The sequence below is a fragment of the Artemia franciscana genome, chromosome 1, assembly GCF_032884065.1.
Source record: "Artemia franciscana chromosome 1, ASM3288406v1, whole genome shotgun sequence".
NCBI classification, from domain to species: Eukaryota; Metazoa; Arthropoda; class Branchiopoda; order Anostraca; family Artemiidae; genus Artemia; species Artemia franciscana.
In genome coordinates this window covers 377,270-390,781 of record NC_088863.1, presented here as the reverse complement: position 1 = coordinate 390,781, position 13,512 = coordinate 377,270, and the positions used below count along the sequence as shown (strand labels likewise).

The following is a 13,512-nucleotide window of genomic DNA, read 5'->3' as shown; positions in this document are numbered from 1 at the left end:
GTTAATTATCCATCTGAATTTTTAAATTCCTTGAATCTTTCAGGGTTTCCAGCACACGCGCTACAGCTAAAAATAGGCGTACCAATAATACTGTTAAGAAATATCAACCCACCAAAGCTTTGCAATGGCACGGGACTTGCCGTAAAAAAAAACAAAGGAAAACGTAATAGAGGCCACAATCTTGACAGGGCCTTTTGAGGGTGAGGCTGTTCTTATTCCTCGCATTCCCATGATTCCAACGGATCTGCTTTTACAATTTAAAAGATTGCAATTCCCAATTCGATTAGTATTTGCAATCACCATTAACAAAGCTCAAGGTCAATCATTAGAAAAATGTGGTATAGATCTTAATACTGATTGTTTTTCCCCTGGACAATTGTACGTTGTATGTTCGAGGGTCGGTAAACCTGACAATGTATTTATATGCAGCGACAATTGGACAGCGAAGAATGTTGTATATTCGCAAGTTTTACGCAGTTAATTTGTATTGTATCTATCTATCTATCTATCTATTTATATAAAAACGAGTTGTGTGGATGCATGTTTGTTTGTTTGTAAAAAGAGCGTTTGCATATGACGTCATTATTAGTATATAAGGCTTTGTATATGCACAGACAATGGGAAAGTCAAGAATGTTGTATATTCGCAAGTTTTACGTAGTTCAAAACATATATATAAATCTACTAGCTGTTGGGGTGGCGCTTCGCGCCACCCCAACACCTAGTTGGTGGGGCGCTTCGCGCCCCCCCGCGCGCGTAAGTCGTTACACGCCATATTAGTTATGCGCCATTGTAGTTGTGTCCCTGTGTCCCACCTGTGAATATAGATAGATTTATATATGTGTTTCAAACTACGTAAAAATTGCGAATAAACAACATTCTTGGCTTTCCCATTGTCTGTGCATATACAAAGCTGTATGTACTAATAATGACGTCATATGCAAACGCTCTTTTTACAAACAAACAAACATGCATCCACACAACTCGTTTTTATATATATAGATAGATAGATAGATAGATACAATACAAATTAACTGCGTAAAACTTGCGAATATACAACATTCTTCGCTGTCCAATTGTCGCTGCATATAAATACATTGTCAGGTTTACCGACCCTCGAACATACAACGTACAATTGTCCAGGGGAAAAACAATCAGTATTAAGATCTATACCACATTTTTCTAATGATTGATCTTGAGCTTTGTTGATGGTGATTGCAAATGCTAATCAAATTGGGAATTGCAATCTTTTAAATTGAAAAGGCAGATCCGTTGGAATCATGGGAATGCGAGGAATAAGAACAGCCTCACCCTCAAAAGGCCCTGTCAAGATTGTGGCCTCTATTACGTTTTCCTTTGTTTTTTTTTACGGCAAGTCCCGTGCCATTGCAAAGCTTTGGTGGGTTGATATTTCTTAACAGTATTATTGGTACGCCTATTTTTAGCTGTAGCGCGTGTGCTGGAAACCCTGAAAGATTCAAGGAATTTAAAAATTCAGATGGATAATTAACCGCCTCATTTGGTTCCAAAACTGTGTTGTCTGACTTGTAAAGGACTGCCTGGTCTCGAATCTTGGTCAAAACAATATTTTTGATTTCTTGGACGTCTATATTTTTGGGTGCAAGAATCTCTCTTTCACTTAGCCATTTATTATTTATTATTTTTATAATTGTTTAGAATATTCGGAAATACTTTTTCAATCAATTCATTTTTGGACGTCACTAAATTACAGAATTCAGCAGGTAGTTGTATACTTCCTGAAATTGAGTCTACTGGGAGCTTTCCGTTTCCAATTGCCAGCAATTGATCTGAAAATGTTTGACCAGAGTCATCGTTTTGCAATTGGACACGCATATTTGTAGTTAATTTTAATGTTTTTACGTGTGCCCATAAATTAGAATTTTTCAGGCAAGCATTCATTTCCTCTGCAGGGGTTGATCTAGGTATTATAGGTAATGTTTGCCTGAAATCTCCCACCAGCAATATTAATGTGCTACCAAAGGGTTTCGAATTCCCTCGCAAATCTTTCAAACATTGATCCAGAGCCTCGAGCGATTTTTTGTGTGCCATTATGCACTCGTCCCAAATTGCACTGCTAAGTATGAATGTCTTTACCCGCTGGTAGGAAGGCAGAACCAGTACTTCGGGCTGCTTAAAGCGTTGTTGGTAATGCCAGAAAACTTCAAATTAATCCAGTTAATATAAACACGTCTTTTCAATTTTTATATTTCGCACCAAAGAAAAAAAAACACTGTAGAAGTTTTTTTCCAGAGGTGATCGTATCGACCCAGTGGTACTAAAATTTCGAGAAATTATTGTGAGAGCGCTCATTCAAACGGAAATTGAAAGTTCTTGTGTCCTGTTTAAGTAATAAAAAATGAGATGACCACTAGGTCCCCTCCCACTATTTTTTCAAAAAGTCACCCGGTCAAAATTTTGAGATAGCCATTTTGTTCAGCATAGTCGAAAAATCTAAGAACTATTGCTTTGAGGATTACTTAATCTCACACAGTTCCTAAGGGAAGGGCTGCAAGTTGTGTACTTTGCCCATTGTTTACATATAGTATAGGTTATTACGAAATATACAGACGTTTCCAGGGGAGAGGGGTTACGTGAGTGGATTGAAAGGATTCTGTATATGAGGGGGTTCGCCCCCTCGTCTATAGGCTACCTCGTTCAGGGTCATTCTTAAAAAATTGGAACAACATTCGAACTTTAGCGTAAAGAGTGAGGTATTGACGAGGGGGTGAACCCCCTCATATACGGAATAATTTCTGTTCGTTTTAAGTTTTAATATTGCGCCTTACTTTCAGTTGAAAACTCCTTTTTCTTATTTAATCTCTTTGGAAAAGCAAGTGTCTGTATATAATGGTCGTCTATCAAAGCTAAACCATTTCAGCCAAGGTCTTCAGTATTAATCGAATAACTTATTGAAGTACTTCAATTGTGTTTTGCAATTGTTTGTTCTTGTGTTTGCTGGGATTTTCTTTCTTTTTTTTGTTTATGCTCTGTCTTCTTTTCGTATAACGGGTAGGCTAATAATTAATATTAATAAATGTTGGTGCAATTAGCTTAAGCAACATACACATGGCTCCAGAAAGTACCGTAAGTTCAGATAGACTTACAGGTGCAAATACTTGTTGAGGCGTTTAACACCAACCAGATATTCATACAAACACCCCCTTTAAGGGCAGATAACAAATACTTTCAGAAAAAATCTTCATCATTGGTAAAATTTTCACATTTTGTTGATAATAAAAAAAATTTTGATTATAATTATTTGTTTTGTAATCATATTTTAATTATCCTTCTGGAAGGTTGTCATAAATAAAGATTTAAAGGAAATGGGAACCCTCTCGGAGGGTAGGGTGTAAAGAGGGATTCTTTGAATAGATTGGGATGAAGTAGAAGCTTGCCTAGCCTTATTAGCCTCAGGCGGCATGGTGCAGCGGTGATTTGTTAGTAGTAGTGGTAGTAATAGTATAATTATATACTTAATCACAATTATATACTTTTTTATTGATTATAAAAATTGATAACAAAAAAAGTGTATTGATAATAAAATAAAAATTAAATAGATATTGTTATATTTGTCATTGAAGATGAAATTTGATATTTAGATACAGAGACCAATACTTTAGAACTAGGTTTTTAGCTGTGACGTGTTGCAGTCATATAGTGACAAAAGAAGGTTTCTGATCGGTTAAATTTTCAATCTATATTCAGGGTTTATACTTTTACCAGTGACGTGTTACAGTCAAGCACGGAATTCCTCTTATGAATGGGAACTGCCTGGGTATCGATGTCTTGACAGACACTTGTATAGACTGTAAGTCTAATCAGGCATGCGTTTAAACGTTGCTTTAGGAAAACCAAGAGACAAATTTTACTTGAAATGTTAAGTGCAGTAAGGGGATTTAGAAAATTGCCCATGAAATTTCGTGGGACCATGTTTGATTTAACAGCATTTTTAGGGGGGGATATGTTGTAATCCTTTCATTTCACGTCATGAATGACGTAATAATCACAGGTTTCTAAAAAATTTCTAAAAATTATTTTCTAAAAATATGAAAAAAAATTCAATAAATTGATAAAATTCAAAAATATTTGAGTAATAAAGCCTATTAGTTCCAGTTTCTTTTTATATGAAACTATTGTCAATGTTGAAAATACAAAGATTAGAATTTGACGATTGAGTTACCACACTATATTAAGAATTTAAACAAGTCTATAGTAAAAATACGAAAGAAATGACAACTAAAATTATTATTGATAATGGATCCGGCTTTATAAAAGCTGGATTCAATTATGAAGAAGAACCTCAAACTGTGTTTTCTGCTGTAGTTGGACGCTGTGGTTATCGTAAGCTTGGACGCCATGGTGTTGATATAGATAGTGAATATGAAAATCAATGCAATACGTTCGTAGGTGATGACGCTCAAAGGAAAAGGGAAATATTAGCTCTAAATTATCCAATTGAGCATGGAATTATTCAGGATTTTGACGATATGGCGAAGATCTGGCATTATACTTTCTACCAAGAGCTTGGAGTCGACCCAGAAGAGTACCCGGTTTTACTCACAGAAGCTCCTCTTAACCCGAAAGACAAAACGGACAAGATGTATCAGATCATGTTTGAGGAGATGAATGTCCCAGCAGTACGTGTTGAAGTCGATTCCATCCTTTCCCTCCGCGCTTTTAATAAGAACACTGGTGTTGTTCTTGACTGTGGTGATGGTGTCTCATCTATTGTACCAATTTTCAACAATAAAGTACTTACAGATACAATTTCCAGATTAAGTATCGGAGGTCGTGATTTGACAGATTATTTAAGCCATCTTATAAGCCAAAGAGGGTACTTATTTACTATGGCTACCGAAAGAGAGATCGTTCGTGACATCAAAGAAAATCTTTGCTGTGTTGCTTTGGATTTTGAGCAAGAGATGGCTTCTTACCCCGAGCCATCATTCTGGCAACGGCTACTGTTTTCGAAGGCTAAGGCTATGAAAAAGAGCTATCAGCTGCCTGACGGTCAGGTTATCACCATTGGTAATGAGGCATTCATATGCCCAGAAGCCTTATTCCAGCCAAACTTCCTTCATCGAACATCTAGCGGTATTCACAATCTTCTATATAATAGTATAATGGAATGTCCTGTCGAAAAACAAAATGCTCTTTTAGATAATATTATTTTATCTGGTGGTACCACCATGTGCACTGGGTTTGCTGAGAGAATTCATAAGGAAATTACTGCTCTTGAGGAATCCAACCGCAAGATTCAAATCATTGCTGACCCTAAGCGAAAATCTTTGGCATGGTGGGGCGGAGCTATCTTAGCTACCGAACAACGGAAAGGAGATGAATTTTGTACGAAAAAAGACTACAATGAACTTGGAAGACCCCCTATTCACCATGGTTAAAGGGTCCAAAAATTATGTCTTTGAGGATGACAACCCCCTCCCCTTATAGCCCTCGGGGAAAGGGTTGTAAACGGAATTTAAAGGTCCTGAAATTATGTCTTTGAGACATTCCCCAAACGCAGGCATAATTTTTTTTTAGATAGCCTTGTTTAACGTAATTGAAAGGTCCAGACATTATGCCTTTGAGAATGGCACATCCCCCCATTCCCCAGAACTCTCAGGGCAAGAGTTGTAATTTGTGGCCTTGGGGCATGTAATGTATGTATAGAAAGCGTGATCATACAAACTTTGGAGATGGCTTACTGGATTCGTAATGAGAAGTTTTAGGCCTTTTTAAAGGTTCAGAGTGATTGGAAGATGGGTAGCCCCTATCCCTGCCCAAACCTTGTATTTTCCCATAATGCATTTGAGAGAAATTTTGAGATGGCCAATTGTTGTTGTAGAAACTTTGAAGAAGACTCATTTGATTTCAAATTGGAAGGGCCATTGCTCTGGTTATCAGTCAAAAGTGATTGGATGGTAACAAGCCTTCCCAGGCCCATCAATAACCGATCAGGCCCATCAATAATCAGACCCTAATGATCAGGCCCAGGCCCATCAATAACCGATGAGGAACCTTCTTTTGTCACTATATGACTGCAACACGTCACAGCCTAGTTCTAAAAACCTAGTTCTAAAGTATTGGTTTCTGTAGGCAAAGCCTAGAGTATTTTCCCAGAAGTCACTTTGTAGTGACACGTATCATGTCCGTGCAAGTAATAGGAAAGACCAAGAGGAAAAGTTCTAGGGACACAGATGGGATGTGAGTGGCCCTACTAAACCTCAGTAGCCCCATGTTTGTTAGCCTCATTCTTATTTGGTTGCCCATGACTGTGATTTCATATAATTTTTATTTTTAATATTTTGCCTAAACCGTTCTCAGAGGGTAAGTTACTGTTTGTGGTAAAACAGGGTAAGCTTGCAAATTTATGTAGTTCTTAGCGTCCCAAAGCAATTTCAAATATTTTTGGCAAGGTATTCGAGTTACTTACGTATGATGAAATATAGTGAAAATAATATGCACTGCCGTATTAATTTGGCTTCCAAAAATACTTGGGGTATACCCAAACTCAATCTGCCCTTTGCTCGTTTTAGTAGATGCAGATTTAAACAAGGAACAATATGTTCTTGCAGGTCTCTATATAAGTAGAGCTTTCAACTCACTAATTCACGATTCGATCCTCTATGCTGCTCATTCACCTGGAGTATCGGCCGCTATAACTAACCCTGAAGATGATATGTATGAAAAGCTTCTTGTACAAATTCAGATGTCGGATAGCCCTGATGCACTTATTCTGTTGCCAGTTTATAATGGAACAAGACAAGGATCAACTGTATCCCCTGATCCGTCCATTAATGCGGTAATAGAACTTCAAAGTCAAGCTCTGCCAGCTTTTCAAGCTGCCAGTGTTGACGTAAGTTTAATTTGTTACGCAGATGGTACTATTATGCCTAGCTGCACTTATAGTCGTCAAAAGGATAATTTTATAACTTTGAGAGCTCAATATGTAAAAATAAGACTAGGTTTCAATGCTAGCAAATCGGAAGTCGTCTTCTTTAAATGGAATGAACGTTCGGATATTTGCGTTACATGCGCGGATTCGATCATTCCAGTGCCTCTTAGGCATCTCAGGCAGAATGAGTGACAGGGGACTTGAGGTATTATGTCTAATCGGGTTTTGGTGGTAAAAAAAAGTTCCATTCGCAAAAAATCAGTGGAAAGTGAATCTGCCTTATAAGACCGACTAGGGAAATCTATACCGACTAGTCACGAATAACCAGCAAAAAAGTAATTTAATTATAAATTGACCACACTTCCAGCATAATGATCGATTTATTTTTATATAAACCAGTGTCAATGACCGGTGTCAGTCAGACTCGGTCTAGACTTAAATTTGCTAAATTGGAATCACGATGTCCAATCCTAACTATGAAATTTGGTCACAAGTACCATAGTTCTGACTATCATCGACGTCTTCTTCCCCCTTTAAAGAAAATCCCCCAATCCTTCCTAATACAAGGATTGATGGTCGCAGAGCTCCAAATACCCAACTTGATTTGTGTCCCCAAATGTTGACCATGAGGTACAAAAACTCCTTTTTCATCTATTTTGTTTCCCACTTTAATAATTGATTTAGCTTTTTGTTTTATGTTAATCCTCTAACATCTGTTTTATCATTGTAACTATTCTGACGTGCTTTTGCTTGCTTTGGTACTATTTTAGCCAAACAAATCATATTCTATTCTATTATATTATCTTGCAAGTTTTTGCAAAATACTATTCGTTTTCAAAAGAAATTGATAACAATATAAAAAAAATAAAATAAGAAGTTTTATTAAGTCATATAAATAACTTAATAAATAAATACAAATAAGTTAAATTTAGCACCAAACATTCACTTTCTGGAGTGGCCGTGGTCCTACTGCTGCAACATTATGGTTCCACTCGTGTGACAGTTTATCTTTAAAATTCACAATACATTTTGCGGTATCATTCTGCAGTCTGTAAGGAATAACATTTTCTCCCAAGTACTACTGAACCGCATTCAATCAAAATTCGACGCAATACTAAGAGATGAGCAATATGGATTTTGACCAGAGGGATCGTGTGCTGATTTGATATACAATTTGAGAGTAATCATAGAAGAAGCAAAAGAATGGCAGACTGAGATTATTATTGCCTTCATTGACTTTTTAAGGCGTTTGATTTCGTCCACACAGAATCATTGTGGAAAATACTATGGTGTTACGGATTCCCTGACAAGATTGTTCGTATGATTGTCACGACTATACGAAAATCAGTCATGTGCTTGACGGACTGATGATAGGGTCCCTACCGAATGGTTCAGCATGAAGTCTGTTCTACAGCAAGGATACATCATCTCTCCAGTGCTATTTGCTATGCTCATCAACTGTATACTTTAAATATATAATTTCAAAAGTGAAACCTAGCTGAACCAAAACCACAGATTCTGCGACTGAGATTTTGCTAATGATGTAACCCTCCTATATCATTCAAGAGAAGAGCTATAGAATAATGCTCCAGCACAGCTGGGCGACTTGGTCTATAAATCAGTACACAGAAAACAAAGATCATGCAAAGCAACGTCAATACCGTCAATACAAAGTCAGATCTGATGTAACAGAGGAGGTTGAAGAGTTCAAGTAGTTTGGTAGTGTCATTAAATGTGACAAAAGCCTTGAGCGGGAAATTACCACACGCAGTGCTTGCACAAGAAGCGCCTTCAATAAACTAAGAAATGTTTGGAGGAATCCAGCCTACTCCCTAAGGCTCAAGCTCTGGCTTTTCAATAGCAACATCCTCTTTGTACTAATGTACGACTGCGAATCTTGGGCGTTCACTAAGCAGCAGGAAAAGAGAAACCAGGGTTTGAAAGCTTCCTGTCCCATACTATATGGTGTTAGGTTCCTCCCGGCATCAGAAGACGTAGGTGACAGAAGGCAATAGTAGGCAAATGCTTTGAGAAAGATGCTGCGCTTTTGAAATCGTTGCCCGAAGAACTTGGGGCATAAGCACAAGAGATTCCGTCATAGAGAGGCGCCGTTGTCACCTTATGCGCCTACCGAAGTTAGAAGACTTAAGTATAAGGAAGTTTGAAACAGAAGTATCTGGATCAATTATATTGTGACAATTGGACACAAACGAGCTTCAGGTCTAGGGTATAGAGCAATTGGAAGTATAAAAAAACTATAAAAAAATAATCAAAATTCTAAATTATTTCATCACAACTTTTAATCATAATTTGGTAAAATAAGATTTTCAAATTGCAATTGATTCTTAAAAATGGTCAACACGATGCACCCAAGGGTAATATTGTCTCAACTTCTACCCTATCCCTCCCTCTACCCCATAGGTAAGCTTAAATCCCCACTGAATTGCTTGAGAGCTAACCCTTCAATATAAAAGGGGAATATTTTGAACTTATAATTTTGGCGGGTTCTTGAACGCACGGTACGAGATTGGCAATACGACAGAAAAAATCTGCAAAATAAAAGCACAGAAGGCAGATAGGGCACATAATTAGTAAAAATAGTTAGTATAGTAAGAATAAATTACCAATTTTCACCGAAAGTCCTTGGGCAGCAAGGGAAAGAGTGGAATTGTAACAGGTTTCCACCATCTCAAAATCGTTCAATATATTTACTGCTTCTTTTGTCTTTAAGTGTAATCCTGCGTATGCTTATCAAACATAAACAAATATCTTATCTTCAATTAAATAAATTCTTATGTTGTCAGGATTCACCGTATGTGGAATCAAATATTCTTTGTTTGCAGAATCTCATTATATCTTGAAATATTTCTTGATTGTACTACCTTTTGGTGGGGTTGCTGCCAATACATTTATGAAGAAGTACCTGATGAAACTTGTCAGGAAAGTGAAAAAGGACACAGATGATAAAATTCAGCTTATTGGTAAGTATCCTTTCTGTATACATATGTGATATTTTGGCTAAAAGCTAGTAAGTGAACAAACCCCTGAAATTGGTTTGAAACAAACTTTATGGGGTGCAGAAATCTTGTATATCGCAGACGTCAATTAATTTAACATAAGATTTTTAATAGAAGATACTATTCTAACGGACTATGTAAAATCAAGAAGAGCTTTTATCAAACAAGTTTGGTGAAATGAACTCAATAATTCGGTGCTTATAGTCAAATTCATTGAACGCCAAATAGAAGTTGTAATACCGCTGAAAATGAAACACGGGCGCTTTGTAAGACTGAAAAGATTTGTTAAATGACTTCCACTGGAATTGTCTATAGATAGTTTTTGATAGTGTACCCGTTTGACTGGCCATTTTTAAAACACCAAGCTGTGCTAAAATGCAGTTCAATACAAATTCCTAGGGCTATTATGAATAAAAGGTTGAGATGGCTAGGATATGTCTTAATGATGAAGGGTGACAAAATATAAAAGATTGTTCATTTTGAATATCCATATGTGACCAGACGAAAAGTAGGGCGTCCCCGAATGAGGTGAATAATTCAAGAAAGGATTTAATAGGGATTGGAACTATGTGAAGGATTGGGAGGGGGGGGGGGTTAAATAGTGAAGCTTTAAAGTAGTTAGAGCGGAAGATGGGTGTGAGCAGCTGTGATAGCCTCAGTGGCTTGGATCTGTGGTGCAATTTAGTTGTAGTAGTAATAGTTAGTCTTGGATCAGGATAAACATAACAACTTAAAAATAAATATTGGCCATGATTCATTTGAAAGCTGAGGCCAATTTTTTAGGAATTCCAGATTACCCTAGCAATTGGTATATTGACAAAAAACTTCAAGGGCATCATCGGCTGAAAAACGAGTTGAAAAATAAAAGTTTCTGTTCATGTGAATTTTTTCACAATTTGTTTCTCGTGGGAAAATTTTGTTATAGGTAACAAATGTTGAAACCTTTCATAATTTTTCAAAGACACCAATGACATGGGTTTGGCTTTATCTTTTTCTATTTGAGGATGTTTTTTTCCTTTATTTTCTTGCTTCATGATATAGACAAAACAGATATTTTCTATTTTTCTCAATTTTTCTTTTCTTCACAGGAACATATAAAAGTTTCTTAAAATTTTATGCTGCTGATGAATGTGTTTTTTCGGATTGTTATGTCTACGTTTTACAGGGTATCTTCGTATTGATGTGTTCAATTATTGAGAGCATGGGTCGTGAGTATTTCCTTAATTTTCTCTTAAAACTACTCTTCAACGACTATGAAAATAAACTAAACATGACATTCCTATAATTCATTTTTTTTTAGGAAATAATGGGTTACGGATGAATAATCAAACATCTACTTGCAATTTTTGCGCTTCAATTGTCTGCACAGTTCTCATATTTAACATTTTATCAATAATTAGGAGCAGAAAGCTTAAATGCAGGTGTATTAATGGAGTGGTGTCATTGCAACAGTCATTACAACATAAAGCATCAAGTAGTGTGCAGAATCGAACGATTTTTGCAGCGCTATTCGTAATTTTGTGTTGGCTTGTTCCAAATGGGAAATTGGCCTTTTCCAATGTTTTAAAATGGCCAGTCAAACGGGTACACTATCAAACACTATCAATAGACAGTTCTTAAGGAAGGCATTTACCAAATCCTTCTCGGCCTTTCAAAGCACCCGCTATTCAGTTTGGGCGGTATTACAACTTTAATTTAACGTTCTATGAATTTTATTATCAGCACTGAATTTTTGAGTTTATTCTACCAAACTTGTTTGATAAAAGCTCTTCTTGATTTTACATTGTTGGTTAGAATACTATCTTCTAATAAAAAATCTTATATTAAATTAATTGAGGTCTGTGATATACAAGATTTCTGCACGCCACAAAGTTGATTCAATTTCAAGGTTCTGTTCAATTACTAACTTCCAGCCAATATATCACATTTCTAAATGGAAAAAATACTTACCAATAAGCTGAATTATGTTTTTTGTACCCTTTGTCACTTACCTGACAAGTTTAATCAGGTACTTCAGCTTAAATGCAGTGGCAGCAACCCTACCAAGAGGTACTACAATCCAGAAATATTTCAAAATATAATAAGATTCTGCCAACGATGAATATCTGATTTCACATACGATGAATCATGTAGATATAAGAATTTCTTTAATTAAAAACATGATTTTTGTTTATGTCCGATAAACATATGAAGCATACGAATCACATTTTAAAGCAAAATGAGCAGTAAATATCAGAAAGATTTAAAGGTAAGGTAGCAGATTTTACAATGGATGCATGCTTAACAGCAGAAAACATATTTAAGGAGGGGGGGACAATAATAAAAAAATCTTATTTGATAATCTGAACAAGAACTGCCCGGAAATTTTTGAAATTCTGGGGGGAGGGGGTTGACCCTGAACCCCTACCCTGTTCTCCACCTAAGCTTCTATTCTTGAAGCATATCTTTGTAGCGTATCAAGAGTTCATTTGTATTTTAGTCACGTCTAATCCAACCTACGATTCACCTTGGCGTTCAATGATTGACCTTCCCAGCATTTGGGGGTCACTATGATTGTAAGATGTCACACTAAACAATTTTGGGTACTTATGTGTTACAGCGACGATACCAAAGATTTGGAATTAGGCTAATCTTAATGAAATATACCAAAATATTACGAAAACATAATACTATAATAACACAATTATGGAAAATACAACATTGAATTATGAAACACAGGCCACCCAGAACACATTAGATTACAAAACTAAGCCAAACACCCCAATATATTAAATATTTGATTGAAGTATACCTGCGTAGATACCATTTATCATCTTATATCCATTTATCAGGCTAAGTTTATCATCTCCAAAGTGGACACAGAAAATCGGTTTCATTACAGATCAAGAATGAAGTATGGTCTCTATCACACATAAGTACCCAATTTTGAGGATGATTATCCTGGAATGCGGGGTCTGAAATAACCAAAAGTGCATTTTATGCTTTTTTTTACAGACTTAAGTCTGGTTTGGGTCGGATGGATGTGTATCTGAGCGAGCTAACTTACTGTAAAAATCATTAGTGACTTGTGAAAGGTTCTAGTGGAGTTGCATATGGCTGTCGTAGACGGAAAGGTTGGAAGTTGCAGATGGCTAGCTGAACGGCCTTATTTATAAACGCAGCATTTTTATTTAAGCGTTTTTTCAGGGTTTATTTAAGCTGAAAACTTTAAAAAATATAAAAAAAACTGTACTTTCAAAAATTTTAATGTAATTTGCAGTACGGCATACAACCTAAAAGGCGAGGGGCCAAACGAATTTTGGAAGTATTTCATTCCTTCCAACACCCTTGACCCTTGTTATGATCGATCAATTCCATTATTGTTGGTTGGGGAACATGAATAATTTTATTCCGGAAGCTTTGGGCAGCAGTGCCTCTAGTTTTCAACTACTCCAGGATCATCTATATAGTCAAAATCGTTTTTACCATTTTGAAGAATCAATTGCAATTTCGTTACTTACTAGGTTCTTCAGTCATTTTACAATTTATCATTTTTCCGTGAACAAATGTCTTAAATACCGTTAATGACGTCACCGTCGTAGCA

The 13,512-nt window shown here is 36.3% G+C and overlaps 1 protein-coding gene across 1 annotated transcript; it reads left to right on the top strand.

The window, feature by feature from the left end:
- The first annotated feature begins 4,373 nt into the window (after nt 1-4,373).
- Nucleotides 4,374-7,659, top strand: LOC136043279 (actin-like). The gene has a single exon (XM_065728239.1). It carries the CDS (start codon nt 4,508-4,510, stop codon nt 5,417-5,419), a length of 912 nt encoding a protein of 303 aa, XP_065584311.1. The 5' UTR covers nt 4,374-4,507; the 3' UTR covers nt 5,420-7,659.
- The last annotated feature ends 5,853 nt before the right edge of the window (nt 7,660-13,512 follow it).

Excerpts from the sequence above, each read along its gene's own strand:
- LOC136043279 (XM_065728239.1), top strand. The coding sequence starts at position 4,508 with ATGGCGAAGATCTGGCATTATACTTTCTACCAAGAGCTTGGAGTCGAC.